The 18711-nt window shown below is 53.8% G+C and overlaps 1 protein-coding gene across 7 annotated transcripts in view; it reads left to right on the top strand.

The window, feature by feature from the left end:
• The first annotated feature begins 83 nt into the window (after window positions 1-83).
• The window catches only part of CPNE2 (copine 2), a 54637-nt gene continuing 36009 nt past the window's right edge, over window positions 84-18711 (top strand). Inside the window, exons 1-3 of one of the 7 annotated variants that reach the window (XM_052795789.1) lie at window positions 4584-4779; window positions 14044-14240; window positions 14319-14390. In XM_052795789.1, coding sequence (XP_052651749.1) covers window positions 14073-14240; window positions 14319-14390 — 240 coding nt within the window. In that variant the 5' untranslated portion in view covers window positions 4584-4779; window positions 14044-14072. Of the gene's footprint in view, window positions 104-4583; window positions 4780-10411; window positions 10954-14043; window positions 14241-14318; window positions 14391-15029; window positions 15149-18711 lie in introns of those variants that run through there. The other 6 variants (XR_008236507.1, XM_052795791.1, XM_052795787.1 and 3 more) reach the window with 6 other exon arrangements.

The raw sequence follows: 18711 nt of genomic DNA, 5'->3' as shown, positions 1-18711 counted from the left end.
AGCGTTTCACTCGGCAGTGTGAGGGTGCTTGGAGGATGGCAGGCGGGGAGGTGTTTTCCCATCGGCTCCGCCAGCCTGAGGACCTGATGCAATAAGTCTCTGGGTGAGTAACCCTAATTTAGGCGAGTGGCTGGATTAAAGCCAGTGGGGCTGGAGGATTTGGTGGGCAAACACACCCTTCAGGGCTGGTCACCACAAGGAGGGTGGAACAGGAGATAGAGGTGAGTCGAGAGCTGAGCTTCCGTGGCAGAAATGTCTCCGAAGGGCTGGGTCCTTGCTGCTGACTCCCCGAGAGTCTGAGCTGCTTCGTGGGAAGGAATTGGGAGGGTCCCTGTGAACCTCGAGCCCTAGGTTTGAAGCCTCCTGGAGATGCACTGGAACCTTGCTGGAGAAGCTGGAATCAGAATCAGGCCAGTGCAAGCACAGCCCAGGGGTGCTCAGTTCTGATATTGCTCCCCTCATCTCCAGCATCAGCCTCGTCCTGCCAGCCCAGGTATTGGGGGCTTTCATGCCAGTGTGTGATACTGCTGTGCTTTTCTGGGCTCAGAAAATGTTTTATTATGGGCCAGAAATCACATCCCTTTGAAGCCCCTTGCGGGGCAGGGAGCAGAGCAATGGGAGGGGGAAGGCTGAGAACAAAAGCTCGGCACATGTGGAAAGGATCTGTTTTGAAGAACTGAGTCAGTGGAGGATGTTTTGCTGGAGTAACCTCGGGGAAATGCTGCATTTGCTTTGGTTACAGCTGTGTGATAGCCTGGGACATACATTTCCCAGTGATGTGTGTTTTTGTTTCTCTGCTGTTGCCTCTGGAGCATCCCGGCTGGGATAACGCAGAGGGAAGGCACCCAGTGAGGCTTCCAGCTGTCCCCAGAATTGCACCTGCCTGCAGTGTAGGCAGCCCCTAGCACTTGCCTTGAGTAGACAAGCAGTCCTGGAGCTCCTTTCCGAGAGCCTGGCACCCCTCACCACCCCAGGGACGGGGTTTGCCGGCAGCCTGCCTCCGCCGGCACCGTCGGCGTGTGCCCTGCTGTTCCCAGGAGCTGCTCGGTCGGAGTCGCAGTTTGTATCTCTTGAACAGGTTGCAGACATTGTGCTGTAGCAACGTGAGGGTGGGCAGGGTCGTACGACTGCTAGTATTTGAGATGCCGGCTGTGATGTTTTTCCCTCCCCGCTGCCTTTCTGAGCTCGATCTGAAGAGACATGAGATCATCTAAAGCCGCATCAGTGCGTCTTGCCCTGGGCACATCCTTGCTCCTGGGGTCTGCGCTGGTGGACAGCAAGGGACCCTGTGCCGGTTGCTGGCAAGCCGGTGCAGTTTGTGAAGCCATTGCTTGGGGGGGGTGGGGGTGGTGTCAGGGGACCCCGGTGCTTGGCCAGTCTGTGCTGGAGGAGGGGGGGGCATGGGCCCCATGCACTGGGGTTTCCAGGGCGGAAAAATCCTCTTAGGGTTCGGCTGCTGGAGCTGAGCTGTAGGTGAAGATGCTCTTTGCCTTGGGGGGATATATCAGCCCCTGGCAGTCTGTGTCTCTGCTCGTCTTCCAGCGATCCTCCTCCCTCACCCCAAAACAGTGGGGTTACGTGGTGCTGGAGCAGCTGCTAGCTACCCCATGATTTACCAGTCTGCCCAGTTGTATACTGGAATTGCATCGGCTTTGTTCGCCCTTTAGCAGTCTCAGCATGGTGTGTGAAGAAGCTGGGAGGAATAACTCCTTCTCTTGCTCCCGTTATATCTGGTGGAAAGAGTTTCCCATTGACTTCAGTGGAAACCTCTGCCTGGGGAAAGCTGGCTGGAGCCACTCGCGCCACCGTAAATCAGGGCTTGTTCTCCGGGAGCCGTCAGCGTGCTGAGAACGTAATACCCAGTTAATTGATGAAAAACCGACGCTTGCAGTCTCCTCTCCTGGTTCAGGGTTGCCAGCTCTCATAAGGAACTCTTTATGTGAGAGCCTTGGCTTGCATTCAGGGGCAGGGTGGGGGGAAAGGAGAAGAAAAGGTAAATTTTCTGGCATGATGGAGTAGCCAGGCATTTGAAATGGTGCTCCTGGCAAGATGCAAAACCACAAAACAGCATGAAAAAAAAGAATTGAACGCTTTTTCCCCCCGAAATCTTACAGTTGGTCTTTTAAACCTCTGTAAAATATTTGTTGAGGGACCTGAGTCATCACATTTTGCTGCTTTGGCTTGGTTTCCTGGCAGCTGGCTTTGCGAGGTTACTTGTTTGGATCATAGGAGCAGGGGAAAAAGTAATTCCTGGGAACTCAGGTGAGTTTGGAGATCATAACAATATTGTTAAAATACCAGAAAAACAAAGAAGTGTAGTATTTGGCAAGAAGGTCTCAACTTTTTATTTATCCGCTGCTTTTGCTGAGGCTGTGGGTTTGGGAGCTGTAAGATTTTCTGCCTGTAGCCAACAGGAAAAAGCTCGCATCTAAAATAGTCGCCTTCCCCCCAGCCCTGGATTTTCCATCATCACGTGATTCCAGAAGCTGAGGATTTAGGAAGAAACATCAGCTGTCGTGAGGCTGATTTTAAAAATGAGACGAGCTGGAAACACAAGTTTTGCTGTTAAACAGCAAATCCAGTGCTGTGCAACCCTTTAAACCCAGGTTTATATTCCCTCAAGCGGTGTCTAGAGCTGTTGGGAAGGGGTCGAGAATTTATCAGATGTAATTCTCATTATAAACCACCGCATTTTTTGTATCGCTGGCATACAAATCCGTCTTGGGGTGCAGCTTCGCACGTCAAGTGGCAGCATCTCTCTGCTGCGGAGCAGGCCGATAAAATACAATTCTTTAGGAAAAGCTTGGATCGTAATGACAGTCACCTGCCTCGTGAAGGTGGGTGAAGGTGGGCTCCAGCCCGTAGGGACATCAGCAGCACTCTGTGTGGCTTGGTGTTGGCATGCCAGTGCAAATGAGCATTGCACATAACAACCCATTAATTAATATTTCTTTATGTTATCAGGGGAAGGGCTCTGAAGCTCTGGCTGCTATGGGGTTGAAATGGTGCATGGGATGGAGGGACCTGCATGCCTGTCCACAGCCAGGGCTGCTGGCGGGGCCTTTCTGGCTGGCATGCTTGTAATTTTGGCACGCGGTTATGTTAGAAAGCAGTTAAAGATATTTCTTATCGCTTAAGCGATGATTTTTTCTTCCCCTCTCACGTGTGATATATGGTGTTGGCTGGAAATAGGAATTCAATTAAAATTCAGAAAGCCAGCATTTTTGTTTTCAGTAACGTACAAAAGCCTTTAATAAGTTAAACAGCCAGTATACATTAAGTATACTTAAAATGCAGGAGGTTCCCTCTGCACCTGTGAGGGAGCCCCGCTTGCTGCTTGTCCTTTACAGCCCAGCCGCCTTCCTCATGGGGCTGCCCTACTCCTTTACATTTCATAGGGTCTGGCTTTAGTTAAGTCAACTTTTTCCTCCAAATCTGGCTGTTGAAACAGATATATCCCCCCTCATCACGATAGCCTGTCCAGCTCTTGTACGGCTGCCGTAGTATTGCGGTGGGAAAGTTTTAATGCAGTGCCTGGAAGTTAAAATCTGCCCAAAATCCTGAGAGCGACCTTGTCCTCCCTCCCTGTGTCTCCTGGTTTGCTTGTTTGTCCCACCCGGAGCACGTGTCCCACATGAGCATCGCTGCCACGGGGAGGTAAAGGATTCATGTTGGCATTTGCCTCTCTTGGACAGAGCCTGCTGCGGGTGCTGCCTGCGGTGGGCTGCCCGCGGCCATGCTGCTGCCCGCAGGACCCAGCCTCCTGCTTGCCCGTGGCTGACGGGCGACGTCGTGTTCTGCTCCAGCACGGCGAAGGGAAGTGGCTGCCCCAGCAGTCAGCAGCATGTGAATGCAGCGGGCACAGAGCTGGCATGGAAACCTTTTCCTTGGGTCTGCTTTGTAGGGCGGTTGTGTACGGGGTTTGATGTGATCGCCAGGATTCACAGCGACATCACAATGTTTTCTGCCCTAAATCACAGATTTCCCTAAACTGAGCCCCAGAGGAAGCCTGTAGTCAAGCGAAAACGTGCCATCTTCTCAGCACATCTAAGCCAAATACACGCTCACCAGTGGAGACTGGAATGGGGTCGGTCTGCGTGGCTTGGCTGTGACTGCATGTCCTTAATGGAGGGGGCTGCTACGCTCTCGTCTTGCCCAGCCCCTCGCCCTTTCTCCATTTCTGAGCAGCAAGCACAGTGCTGCTGCCGTGCTGGAAACCGCACGTGGATTTGTGAGCAGGGCATGTGGTGAGCGCAGGGCATGCAGCCATCACGGGGCATGCAGCAGGCGTGGGGCATGTGGTGAGCACGGGGCATGCAGCCATCACGGGGCATGCAGCAGGGACGGGGCATGCAGCCATCACGGGGCATGCAGCAATCACAGGGCATGCAGCAAGGCTGGGCTCTGCCTCCTGTAGAGGCACCCGTGTTGCGGTTGTCTGGTAGCAGCCATCAAAGCCCGTTTATTTTCTCTTGGGCTTAGAGGAAATACTTTTTTTTGTGGGTTGTTTTTCTACTTTCTGATTTTTCTGAGCGCTCTCCCAAACCACGCTCAGCGTCTGCAGCGTGTCCAGCCCCCTGTCAGCAATGGTGCTGCCTCCCTTCGCACGTCACCGCTGGGTGTGGAAGAACAAGTTTTGCTTTCGTTTGCCAGGCTGGAACCCTTGGCTTTCTGCCAGGTGAGAATTACGGAAACACCTTTGGTGCTGGGAGCGCAGGGGCCCTGCCCTCTCCGGAGCACTCGGCTCTCCTGCTCTTCGGGGTTTGTGATTTCTTGCCGGTAAGTGGTTTTAGATACTTTGGGGACAGTGTAATGACATTTTCAGAGAGTCTGAAAGGAAACCCCCTTTCAGACAAACCCGTCTGAAGAGGATTGGAGAACGAATCCTGTTGCCCTCTGGTCCCCCGGTGCCAGGGCAAGCTCTGCCCGAGGGCGCGGGTCAGTGCCAGTCAGCTCGCACCCGAGGCTGCCCGCATGCTGGAAGCACATAAAGGTGTTTGGTTTTACTCTCGCATCCCTGACTTACTGAGATCTCCAGTTTCGGTGTCTCTGCAGACATGAGCCCCTCTGCAAGGACGTGGGTCCCATCCTCCAGTCCTGGAGCAGTGACTAGGCAGCGGTCGTGTCCCTGCGGTTGCGGAGGGACGGGCCTCCACCGCGGAGGGATGCTGGCGCACGTACGGGACCACTGCAGGGGCTCTTGCCTTCCCCAATGCTCTCGTCCCGGGGAACGGTAGCTCCCCTTAGCTACGGGGTGGCCTCTTGGGGCAGAGCAGCCCCAGGTCCCTCCAGTTTCTGCTTGGATGGGGGAAGCAGCCTGGGTGGCAGGGGGGATGCGGGGGGACACTTGGAGACGTCATCAGGGCTGCGTGGCGATACAGGGAGCGGGACTGCGGCGCAGGGGGGGATGCAGGGCAGGGTGGGACTGTGTGGAGGAGTCTTGCTCCCAGCCTGTGGGTCCTTCATCATAAGCCGGTTTCTTCGCTGGCACTGCCTTCTCCCGGAGTCCAGCAGCTGCTGTGCCACACGCGGGGATGGCAGAGGCAGCTGGAGGTGGTGGATTTGTGCTTGGCATCTGCGGCTGCTGCCTCAGCTCTGGACTGGGCAGGGGAAGTGCTTTGGAGTGGCTCTTCATGTGATGATGTTTTCAAAATGAGATGAGCAGTGGATGGTGCTGATGAGCCCTGGGCTTGACAGGCAGCACAGGGAGGCCCCTGTGCTCACGGGTCTGGGTGAGGGGAACGTTAGTCCGTCCACCTGGCTTCTTCAGAGCATCTTCCCTAGCTCTGGCTCCTGACAGCCCTCTTTGCAGTCCCAAATCCCAACAGGCGGTGGTCAGCCTTGGGTTGGACCCTTGGGTGGGGGAGAGGGGAAACGGCACAGAGCAGCGAAGGGCTTTGCCCAAGGAGGAGGTCTGTAGAAAGCAGAAAACAGGATAGCCCCATCCTCTCCTCTCCGGCTGTGGTGGGATGGCTGTGTGTCACAGCTGAGGTTGGTGCTGTGGTGCCTGCAGAGCACCTGGAGCCTGCGAGGTCTTCGCAAGTGCTGAGTGCCGTTGTTGGTGATGCACGAGCAGCACAGGAGCTCTGCCAGTGTGATAGACCGCAAATGATGACATCTCCTAATCCCCTTTCCCTGAGGGTCTTATGTGCCGGACCTGTTAATGCAATTACACTGGTAATACGGTGTGATGTATTATGCTGTTACGGTACCTGCCAGTGTCCCAGCTCCGTGGGGCACTGGGGAAGCCGATGCTCTGGCACCTTGGTATGGCTGCAGAGGTGTCCCTGCATATCCCATGGCATACCCTGGGAAATGGCAGTCAGGCAAGGGATGCTCCTGTCCTGTGGTCTGGCACGTGCCCATACCCCCTCAGTGGGTCCTGCCCGGTGGCCCCTGCCTGCTGCTGCCTGCCAGGCCAAGCAGGCTGTCATGGCTGAGCACCCAGCCACGGCTGGCCTTCTAAAGGGCGACCCTGGGCCATCTGGCAGTGGCACCCATGGGTGGGACAGGCTGCATCATAGCTCCTCTCCTCACACCATGTAGCTCCTTGCAAGCCAGCCGGCTGCCTGGCGGGCTGTCCAGAGGCAGGGCTGCAATGTCCCCTCTGCCCCTGAGCAGGGAGCAAAGGTGGCTTCACCCAGGGGGTCTCTGGAGGTGCCCGAAGGTTTTATGGCTGCTGTGGGTTCCCTTTCACCAGTCACTCGTCGAGTGATGTGGCGATCTTTCCCCCTGCATCCAGCTGGAGAAGCTGGATGGGGCTCCCGAATCCCTGGGTCGGAGGTGCGTGTCCCAAGGCTGTAGAGGGAGCGACAAGCATCTCCATGGGCAGGTCCTTCTGCATGGGAAGTGCTTCGTTATTCAAAGTTATGACCCCAGATTTGTTGATGCTTGGATGTGGCATAGTGGGTCACGTCCCCATTATCCATCCGGTTGCTCTCTGGAGACAGATCTCCTGCTGGGTGAAACTCTCCCTGCACAGTCAGGGTGGGATCCTGTAAAAAGTCCCTCTCCAGCTGTCTTGTAGACCCCCTTTAGGTACTGGCAGGCTGCTATAAGGTGTCCCCAGAGCCGCCTTTTCTCCAGGCTGAACAACCCCAACTCTCTCAGCCTGTCTTCATAGGAGAGGTGCTCCAGCCCTCTGATCGTCTTCGTGGCCCTCCTCTGGACTCGCTCCAACAGGTCCATGTCCTTCTTATGCCAGAGGCCCCAGAACTGAATGCAGTACTGCAGGTGGGGTCTCACCAGAGCAGAGTAGAGGGGGAGAATCACCTCCCTCAACCTGCTGGCCACACTTCTTTTGATGCAGCCCAGGATACGGTTGGCTTTCTGGGCTGTGAATGCACATTGCCAGGTCATGTTGAGCTTCTCATCAACCAACACTCCCAAGTCCTTCTCCTCAGGGCTGTTCCCAATCCACTCATCGCCCAGCCTGTGTTTGTGCTTGGGATTGCCCTGACCCATGTGCAGGCCTTTGCACTTGGCCTTGTTGAACTTCATGAGGTTCGCACGGGCCCACTCCTCCAGGCTGTCAGGGTCCCTCTGGATGGCATCCCTTCCCTCCAGTGTGTCGACCGCACCACACAGTTTGGTGTTGTTGGCAAACTTGCTGAGGGTGCTCTCAATCCCACTCTCCATGTCGCTGACAAAGATGTTAAACAGCACCGGTCCCAGTACTGACCCCTGAGGAACGCCACTCGTCACTGGCCTCCACTTGGACATTAAGCTGTTGACCACAACTCTTTGAGTGCAACCGTCCAGCCAATTCCTTATCCACCACGTGGTCTGTCCATCAAATCCATGTCTCCCCAATTTAGAGACAAGGATGCCGTGTGGGACAGTGTCAAATACTTTGCACACGTCTAGGTAGATGACGTCAGTTGCTCTTCCCTTATCCATCAACGCTGTAACCCCATCACAGAAGGCCACGAAATCTGTCAGGCATGATTTGCCCTTAGTGCAGCCATGCTGGCTGTCACTAATCATCTCCTGATTTTCCATGTGCCTTAGCATAGTTTCCATTAGGATCCGCTCCATGATCTTGCTGGACACACAGGTGAGACTGACTGGCCTGTAGTTCCCCAGGTCTTCCTTTTTTCCCTTTTTAAAAATAGGGATTTGAAATGATGGGACATTTCAACCCACTGAAGACTTCTTTCCACCAGCGACCTCTTTCCCTTGAAAGTGCCTGAATGCAAGAAGTGCCGCTGGGATGGACTTGTGTTTGGTGCCTTGGTCTGGGACTCGAGCTCATCCTCCCTTTCTGCCTCAGTTTTTCTCGTGGGCTTTTATCCCTCTTCCCTGCATGAGCTGCAGGACTCGGGGAAAATTCCCTTGCCTGTCCTGGCATGCTGGCTGGGAGGTTGTGGTCTCCGACATGGCTGGGTATGGCAGCTCTCTTTGTGTAGCATCTTCTCTTTCTGGCTGGGAAGCGGGCACACAACCTTTCTGGAGAGGCTGAAATGTGAAGCCACTTTGGGGGGGCCAGCTCTGGTGCCGCAGGGTTTGCCTCGGGGTCTTCCTGCGATTTGTGACTCCCACGTCACGCCAAGTGACTTTGCACAGCTTTGCTGATCACCCGCAGAAGTTTGCTGGCTGCTGCCCACATACTGGTCAGCGCAGCCACCTGGGGTTTTGGCAAGGAGGCTGCCTACCCCAGCACCAAACTGTGCCAAGGTTTGGGGGCCTTTCTGGGGACAGAATAGGTCTGAGAGGAGCTGGACATTGTGGGTGACCATTGCCTGGGCATGAAATGAAGAAGCAGCAGCTGTCGCATCAAGGTGGCCACCAGCTGTTGTCACGTCTCGCTTGGGATGGGATTTCACAGCACCAGTGCAAGAAACCCCACTGTCAGCAGGAGCAGCGTTATCTGTTGAAGCACTATTAGGCACAGTTTCCATCAGGAAGGGTTCACTGGGGAAATTACTTAATTATGTTGTCCTGAAACCCTTTTTCCCGCTGTATCAGGCCCCCAAAATATCTCAGTACAATCCCCTTGGCTCCTTCCATCGGGCAGGGCCGTGGGACTCACTCACAGCGCACCAACCTGGAAATCAGAGCCCAGCCTGGGCATCCCCTCTGCCCAAATCTCTGGGAATTTGGGAGAATCTGAGCTCAGTCCCAGCCATGCCGCCCATGCTGGGATGCTCAGAGGCAGTTTTCAGCCTTTCCCTGCCTCGCAGGAGAGGTGAGGGTCCTCTGATGGTAGCGGGTACCCAAGGTACATCCTTGCAGGGAGTTTTCATGTGCAAGCATCCCCTTTCTGCCTCCGCCAGCCTGCTCCGCCGCAGCAGAGGCATTTGCTGGGGAGGAGTATGGTACTGTGTACATGACTAATTGCACGTGCATTCAGAAGGTAACGAGGCTGTTATTAAGACCAGGTGCAGGCTGGTAAATCCACCGTGTTGCCTAGGCAAGACTGAAAGGCAAACGTTTTTGCTTTGCAAAATAATTCTGGAGATGACTGTATTTGTTGACAGGAGGGAGGAAAGCAGCCGGTGTGGGTTTTGACAGCATGGGGAGCTGCGTCGGGCGTCCGTCACAGCACATCCTGGCTTTTCCTGGCATCTCCAGCTCTGTGCATGCTGCCTCTCAACTTTGCTGCTGCTCTGGGCAACCAGTTTCTGTGTCCTTCTGCTCCGCAACTTTGCTTCAATCTTCTGACAACCCGTTTTCACCTGCTCTTCATCCTCCCTCGGGTACTGCTGCTCTCCCGCTGTGTCTCTGCTGCTTGTAAGCTCAGATGCGTGCTTTAGAGGAACCCAAATGTACCTGTTTGATACTCATCTCTCTCATTTTCCCCTTGCAGAAAGGAAATTTGATTCTACAATTGCAGTAGGCTGTAGTGGGGCAGCCCAAGTGGGTAAACTGAGTCACGGGTGACTTCTGTGGGGTATTACAGAAATCATGGATCATCCCAAAGAAGGGGAGTGACATCCCCAGGAGGGACTCCGAGGGACTTTGCATGGTATCACTGGTGGATACCAGTACTTCTGTGGCTGTTTCAAATACGCCTGGTATTCCCTGTGAAAATAAATCTGGTTTCTTTAAGGGGAGGAGGTCACTGAAGTTTGATGGCACTATTAACATTTTAAAAAGCCCCCCAAATGTTTTACTTAAAGCACAGCTTTCTTTTTTTTTCCTCTCTGTTTTTTCCTGTTCAAACAGGGTCTTAGCGTGGCCCAAGTGACTGCTTCTTGTGGGGCTTCTCTTCTGCGGTGGGAAGAGGAACCTCCCAGGGCAGAAGTTAGTTTGCAAAACAGATAACTCCTTCCCCTCCTCTTTCAGACAAGAGAGGAAGAAAAGATCCCAGGGCCTCCAGCCGGCCCTTCTGCATGGTCTTTGGGGATCTGCTGTAGAGATTGGGGGGGCCATGGGGTGAGGAGGAGGAAGAGGAGGAGGAGGGGGAGGAGAACATATGTGCATGTTGCTCTGGGGCTCCCAGATCTTCATCTCAGATATTCTGGGTGGTCCCAGGGCTTGTGCGTGCCCCCAGCCAGCGAAACCCCTTGCTGCGGGACGTTGTGGACACGGAACAGCTTGGAGGTGACCAGGTCATGAAGGAAAAAGCATTTGAAGGTTACGAAGTGCAAAGATGCATCCAGCTCAGGAGGTCCTGGAAGCTGGAGCCCAGAAAGGATTTCGGGACTGTGTCCCTCCACCCTGGTCCTGCTCTTGTGACGCTTCTTCAGGCATCTGCTGTGGTTGATGGCAGACGAGACCGTGGGGCAATCGGACCTTCGTGCTTGTCCCTGAGACCTCTCATTGGTAGCCTGGCCATGTTTCGGCAGGAGTCCACGTGTCTGCATGATCGGCACGCAGCCGGCAGCTGGGATTGTACGTCGGGAGAATATTTGGCCACAGATGCGAAGTGAGTTGCAGGACTTCATTCAGGGCGGTGAATGCGAGGAGAGGAGAACAAAAAAAGGAGGAGAGAGTGGAATACAGATGATGGTGAGCCGGCTCTTTCGGTGCCAGCTCAAATCCCCCCCTGAATTTAAAGCACTTGCTGGGGGGTTAAAATGCCGGCAGCTCGCTGAATCTTGGTGGTGCCTCAGATGCGAAGCCTCTGAGCCAGGGGGACCCGTGGCTGCTGCCGAGGCTGCAGGGGCCAAACCCCTGTCTGGCCCCAGGAAAGATGCTGGATCCATGCTGGTGTGGCAGGAGGAGAGGTGGCTGCGGCTCTCCAATGGGGAGGAAGCGGCTCCCAGGGCCATTTCCCAGGGCAGGATGGTGTGTGTGGATGAGCGATGGTGTCACCTACAGACATGGCCGTGCCCTGGTAGCATCACCACCTTCTGCCCCTGCCACCTCTCTGAGCATTAAACTTTCCGTGGAGAAGTCTGGGGAGCCAACCTGGCTGGGAAAATGACTTTTTCATTTAAACTAATTACTTTTTGGCTGAATCAGGACAGTTAAGCTTCTCAGGGTTTTATACCAGGACTGGATCTGGGGGGGAGGAGTAGCCTGAGCCTTGATTCAGGAGAGCTGCCCATCTCTTTGGCATCTCCATGCCTGGTGGGCTGGCTGGATCAGCAGCTCCTCGGCGGAAAAATCATCTTTACTAGGATGATGTGGAAGGGGGTGGTGACATCTTCCCACTGCCTTTTGCCTTCTTGGGGAGGGAGCAACCACAGGATTTTGTGCTTGGCACCCGTGAGATGGCATCAAGCTCTCCAGCTTGGCACCTGGGGAAGAGGCCAGTGTCCCAGTCCCTCATTTTAAGTGCCTGGGTGGGGAGTGTGTCTGTGTAGGGGACACGAGTCCCACCAGGTCTCTGCCCTCAGCTGGCCCCAGCCGGCGCTGGCCACCTCTCCTCTTCCCTGTGCCCATTTGGACCGCGCGCTCCCCGGGGAGCACAGCAGGCTGAGCACAGGGGCTGGAGCACAGGCAATGCACAGCCTGTGGAAAGGATGTTTTGGTGCCTGCCAGCCCTGGGAAAAAGCTTTTTCCACTGAGTCATTTGCTGCCTCTGCTTTTTGTGAGATGGTGCCGAGATTTGGGGGAAGGGGAGATGGAAAAACCCAACCCAGATCTCCCTGCTCCAGCAGGACCAGGTCCATGCCAGCACAGCTGCCCCGTGTTTGCTTTTTGGAGGGAGCGGCAGACAGACAGCGGCATAAATAGAACAGGCCTGGCTATTTTAAGACATTGATTACATGATCTGTGCATTAAAGAAAAAAAATAAATAATATCTTTGTTTTAGCTGCAACTGGTAACATGGGCTTGAGAGGAGCAGAGGTAGCTCTGGTGGGGATGGGCGTTTCAGAGCTGTCGTCCCAGCGGCCACAGGGGCTTCATGGTGGATGAGCCATGAGGACTTTACTTCTGCATGTGTTTCTCCTTCAAGTCATGGTAGATGGACAGTTGCCACCATGTGCCACCATTTTGGTGTTGCGCTGCTGTGGATGGGGAGTGACAGCACAAGATGTGCTTGGTCTAGGCAAGGGGAACCTGTGCTCAGGGAAGGGACGTGGTTGCTGTTTCAGTGATGTATATGTGTGTGCAGCCAAGGATGGGGATTTTCTTCTTCTGGAGATCTTTCTGGGTTCTTATGGAGCTGAAATGATTGCACTGCTCTTGCCCTGAGCAGCAGGCTGTGATGAAGAGCTTGCATTTACCGTTGGGGGTTGAAATCAGGCTTGTTTCTGGTGACTTAGTGCCAAGCAGAGATCTTGGCAGGTAGGAGAGGGGGGCTCAGAGCCTTGGAAGACTTGGGAGCTGTTTTCCACTTGGTATTCATTGCAGCTGGGGCCAAGTGCTCAGGGCAGCCAGCGGTGAGCCCAGAGCAAACTCTCCCACAGCCATGCTGGGATCACCCCATCCCTGTCCCCTTCCCCATCCCAGCTTTGAGGCTGAGCTGCAAGGGAAGAGAGCAGCAGCGCAGCTCCCAGCAGCGCAAGTGCTTGTAAATACTCATGCCCGGGCAAAACAAACAAATAATATTAATTGGGGTTTCAATGCCAGACAGCAGCAGATGGCTTAGCAAGGTAGAGGAAGGTGATGTTTAGGGTTTTCAGATAAAGTGGATGAGCCAGGAGCCACCCTTGAAAAAGAGGGGAAAAAAGTATTGAAGCAGCTGCTGAAAAGAGCTCTCTCTGCACTAGCAACCCCAACCACAAAGGTTTATTAGTATAAATTAATCTGAAAATGCTTTTTCTTCCCTTTTTTTTCCCCCTTTCCTCTTCTCTGTTTAAGATCTTTAGTGTTTTTTGCCAAGTAAACTGCACATCAGAAGGTAAAACTGTTGTGTGGAATGGGGGTTTGCACTAATAATAGTATAAAACACATATATCTCTGCAAAATGGCTTTGGTAGCAGACTTTTGGTAAGCTCTTCTTATGACAAAGGGTTTTTTGTCAGGGCCCTGTAAATCATCCCATGCACCAGGTCATGCAGTGGTTGTCACATTTGCCTCGCTCTTCTGTGAACCAGCTATTGCTACTTTTTAATTGCTGCCAGAGCCACTGCTTTCTGCTGGCCTGGTGAGTTGCGTGGAGATAGGGCTGAACCAGGGCTGGAGCTGCCCTCCACCCCACTCATCCTCACAGTCTCACCCCTATGACAGTTGGGGGGCAGAGCTCAAGTTTGGCCCTCATAACTTAGGTCCATGGTCCATGGCTTGAGACCAGCCAGACAACGACCAGTTTTCTTGCTGAAAGATGGTGTGGAAGTGTAGTTCCTCCCCACAAAAAAAACCCCAGCATGCTCGAGGAAGAGGTTGGGGGACCCCCCCAATCCCTTGGGGGGGTAAGCAGAAGACGTTACCTTTCCTTGAAAATCTGTTATCTATGAAGCAAAACCAAAGCAGGTTGTAGGTGCTCTGCTGGGCTCCCACATCTGCCTGGTGTGTTGGCCATGTGGGGATGGTGACTGTGCAGGGCAGCTGCTCTGGAGCCAGGAAAGCCTCATAACTCGTTGCGTGTAACTTAGAGCATGAGGCTCTGGATGCGGCCCCTCTGTCTGTGGCCAACCCACTGGCGCTGGCAGCGTTTTCTGCCTTTCTGCTTGCACTGAGGTTTCTTTTCGTTCTCATGTCCCACAGACTGCCAGGAGCTTCTGCCACTGGAGTCCATGGCGTACACCGTGACTCCCACGCCAGCGGGGCCCGTCGGCTCCCAGTACTGTGTCTGCAAAGTCGAGTTGTCCGTCTGCGGCCAAAACCTTCTGGACAGGGATGTCACTTCCAAATCTGACCCCTTCTGCGTCCTCTTCATGGAAGTCAATGGGAAGTGGATGGAGGTAAGTCCTGAAGTTGTGTGGATTTCTTCCCCCTGTGGTTTGCCCATGCTGGTGTCTCCTTCTGTGCTCCGCTACAAGGCTGGTCCTCGTTCGTCCCCACGCAGAGGTGGAAGCTCTTCTGGTCCTCCCGAGGCTGTGTGCGTGGTGCCGGTATGTTAATTATTCTGTTTTGCAACTGGTCCTTTCCCCGTCGGTGCTTTCTGCTTTGTGCTGGGTGCTAGATTTAACTGCAGGTCTCAAAATGCTGACCTCTGGCAAGGCACGTGGCAGGCGTAAAAGGGTCTTGCCACCTTCAAAGTGGTCCCAGCCCCTTCTTAGTCTGTTGGAAGCTGGGGGTGCTTCGGGTTTGGTTGCCTGAAATGCTGATCTCACGTGACAGATGTTGTGGGGTCCTACTTGCAACGGGGCATGTTTCTAGGTGAGTCAAGATAAGCTGGTTCTTGAATCCTGAGCTGGCCTTTGGGTTTTGCTTGAAGAGTGGCTCTTTCTGGGGGCCAGGAGTGTGCTGGATGAAGGTCTGGTGGGTCAGTCCAGTGGAAAAACGCTATCCAGGGCAGCTCGTGCTCTGAACACCTGCAGCCTCCTTCAAGAAGTATATCAAGGTCAGCAGTCCTGAAGCTGGGCAATTCACGGACTGGTTGTGGAGAGGGCAGGACCATGGGACAGGGAAGGAGACTGTTGGGAGCTGGGTGTGTGGAGGGTTGGATCAGCTCAACTGCAGACAGACAGCAACAGGTTGGCAAATCCCGAATGAACTCTTTGCAGACATTGGTCTTTCCTCCTTACCAGAAATCTCATAAATACATGCTTCAACTGCTGTATTTGATACCGGGAGGCCCTGAGAAGAAACTGCAGATGATCTTGTTATTTGGTTGGTTTCAGAAGCCGGCTCCTTACAAATGCGAAAGGTAATTCCTACAGGAAGAGAGGAGGGGAGGGGTCATGACATACACAGTGGGATTGAGTGTACCCTCAGCAAGTTTGCTGATGACACCAAGCTGTGTGGTGTGATCGACAGGCTGGAGGGAAGGGATGCCATTGAGCGGGACCCTGACAACCTGAAGGAGTGTGCCCGTGCAAATCTCATGAAGTTCAATAAGGCCAAGTGCAAGGTCCTGCACATGGGTTGGGGTAATCCCCAGTACCTATACAGACTGGGGGGTGGATGGGTTGAGAACAGCCCTGCAGAGAAGGACTTGGGGATACTGGTGGATGACAAAATGGACATGACCTGACAATGTGCGCTTGCAGCCCAGAAAGCCAACCATATCCTGGGCTGCATCAAAAGAAGTGTGGCCAGCAGGTTGAGGGAGGTGATTCTCCCCCTCTACTCTGCTCTGGTGAGACCCCACCTGCAGTACTGCATTCAGTTCTGGGGCCTCTGGCATAAGAAGGACATGGACCTGTTGGAGCGAGTCCAGAGGAGGGCCACGAAGACGATCAGAGGGCTGGAGCACCTCTCCTATGAAGACAGGCTGAGAGAGTTGGGGTTGTTCAGCCTGGAGAAAAGGCGGCTCTGGGGACACCTTATAGCAGCCTGCCAGTACCTAAAGGGGGTCTACAAGACAGCTGGAGAGGGACTTTTTTTACAAGGACATGTAGTGATAGGACAAGGGGTAATGGCTTTAAATTGAGAGGGTAGATTTAGATTAGGTATAAGGAAGAAATTCTTTACTGTGAGGGTGGTGAGGCACTGGAACAGGTTGCCCAGAGAGGTTGTGGATGCCCCATCCCTGGAAGTATTCAAGGCCAGGTTGGATGGGGCTTTGAGCAACCTGGGCTAGTGGAAGGTGTCCCTGCCCATGGCAGGGGGTTGGAACTAAATGATCTTTAAGGTCCCTTTCAACCCAAACCAGTCTGTGATCCTATGACTATCCTTCTTGCCTGCTTTGGGTGTCCCTGCCGCACCAGGACATCCCGCTCAGCAGATGTGCGTGGCTGCTCGCAGCCCCGTGGGCTGTGGGCACTGAGGTTGTGCACAGAGGAGCATGCTGGCACACTTCCATGGCTGGGGGGGGCGTATTTTTATTTTCCTTGTATGTGCTAAGGACCTGAGAGCTGCATTCATTTCCTCTGCCTACCTACCCACTCCAACACAAGCTTACTGCAGAGCAAGACCGTGCTGATAAAAGGCTCTTTAAGGACAGGAGGACTTGCCGTGGCTGTGCCATCCCTGGCAGTGGGTGAACACAGGATAAATCTGTCCCCTCCGAGATGCAGACAGCACACAAGGAGACCTTGTGTGTTGTTCCCAGCCCTCTGCTTCAGCGGGACGAGGCTGCCGCTAACCAGGCTAATGGAGTGCGAGGCAACTGACCCTCAGTAGCTGTCTGAATTATTTCATAGCATAAGTAAAATGGCTTGATCCCAAAAGCTTGCTTCCCAGCATACCCACCAACTGAATGTGTATTCCTTTGAAAATCCCCCTCCTGCGGGGAAGGGGCACAGGGGTATGCCATGTCAGGGACTGGGTGAGTGCATGCTGCCGGCATCACGGTTCATCCAGAGGTGCCCAAATTGGCTTTGAGCAGCACGACCGTGGTCATCACCTGCAGTGCTGCTGCAACAGCAAGAGGTCTCACTTGGGTGGGTCTCCCAGGCAGATGTACATCTCAGACTGGTTTTGCAGTCGGGGTGTGCACAAAGTGGACCGGGGACTCCTAAGGATGGTTTTTGTGGTGCTTTATTGACTGTTCAGCACCTCAGTGTGGAGAAGCTATAGTTGTCATCTCCTTCTGTGGCAGTCTGAGTTGGGCAAGGTGCCATCTGTGATAAAATTGGTGTCGTGAATCCAAACTCCGGAGTCTATACACGAGCATTTAGCTCTGTGCCTAACAAAAACCTTTTGGCTACAGGGGGAAAGACTCTGAGCTAAAATGCCTGGAGAAAAAAATGGGGATTTCATTTTATAACTGCGGTTGTAGATAGTGTAAGACCTCTTTTCAGTTGATCTGGGAGGGAGCAGCTAAGCAGAACATGGGGAGTGTGATGGATGGATACAGGCACCTGTGTTGGATGCAGCAGAAGATGAGCAGCCGAAGGGCATTAAATCATGTAAGCCAAACAAAAATTGTCCCAGTTCCTGGGAAATTAGGTGGTCTTGTTTTTCAGATACTTGGACTAGTTGGGCAGCCTTTGAGCGCTTGGCCAAGGAGCTGGTGAATCAATGGGCATCACCTAAGGTGTCCTGCCGCTGATCTTGCTGTCAGTGGGGAGGGTGTTAGGGGCAAAGCTCACCTTACCATGGTCTGCAGTTAACTTTGCTCAGCAGCCTGGATGAGACTAATGAGCTTTCCAGCCCTGATAGGTGTCATCTCTCTGACCTGATTGTACTTTTCAGGAATTTCTCTTTCTGTCAGTAATGTCTCAGTCCAGCAGTTTTGATTCCAAAGTTTCTTTTACAATACAAATGTGTGGTGGTTTTATTTTTTTCTTTTCCTCTGCTATTTTTAACTTCTTTTTAATTGGCACGGTAGGCACTGGACGTCAGCCTTGAATGGCCGGTTGCTCGGCGCTCCACTGCTGTGGTTTCAGTAGAGGTTAGCGTGTTGCACGAGCTGGCACATGGTCTGGTGTGCTCGCATGCCACGGAGCTGGCCCTGGTCAGCCGGCACGTCGGGGGCACAGCTGGGACCGAGACTCTCCCACACCCACAGGCAGCAGTAGCGGTGCATGGGTTTGGGCTGTGGCTGGGTGCCAGGGAGGGCCGGCAGAGGTGGGCTCACCCACGAGAGCCTCACTGGGTGGGACACTTGGTGGACCCTTGGCAGCTCATGCCACCATAGTTCAGAGCTACCCGGGGGTGCCTGCGTTGTCCTGCATGGATTTTGGCCGCACAGATGTGTCCCTTGCCCTAAGATGAACCTCTTTCCCATCTGAAAGCGGTGGCCTTAATAACACAGCTGAAACAGGGGATGGATGGGGACAGCAGCAGTTCAGTGGCGTGAACCCATCCCACCACATTGCCCCTGCATCCTCCGCATGGGGTTAGCGACACATCCCGGCCGTTGGACCTGGTTTAGGAGGTGGGTCTTCTCCTCCAGGACCAGCCCCAGCCGCGGTGGTGCCAGCGTCTGAGCTGGGCGGCGGGGCTGCAACATTGCCTGATGCCGACAGAAAGATTTCTGCTTGCTGTTCTTTCTAGCTGTCACATTTGTTCCCAAATAAAATTATTTTGTCTGAGCTTAATAGGAATTAAAAAATCTTTGTGAATCAGCCTTGGAGGGGGTGGGGGAGGGAGGGACAGTAAACCACAGGCTGAGTAGTGACATGAAGATGGGTCATGTTTAAATGTTCTGCCCGATGACGTCATCTCGCAGGAGCCATGAAAGACCTGGCCTGTGATGCCGGGAGCAGGGACACATGACTCAGCCATGCTGCTGTTTTTGTGCTGCTCTGAGTCATCTGGCCGGCCCCACGTCTTCAGCATGAGCTTTCCTTGGCACTTAGGAGAGCATCTCCCAGTGTTGGA

Source organism: Harpia harpyja, chromosome 9 (assembly GCF_026419915.1).
Source record: "Harpia harpyja isolate bHarHar1 chromosome 9, bHarHar1 primary haplotype, whole genome shotgun sequence".
NCBI lineage: Eukaryota > Metazoa > Chordata > Aves > Accipitriformes > Accipitridae > Harpia > Harpia harpyja.
This window is presented reverse-complemented; position numbering and strand designations above follow the sequence as displayed.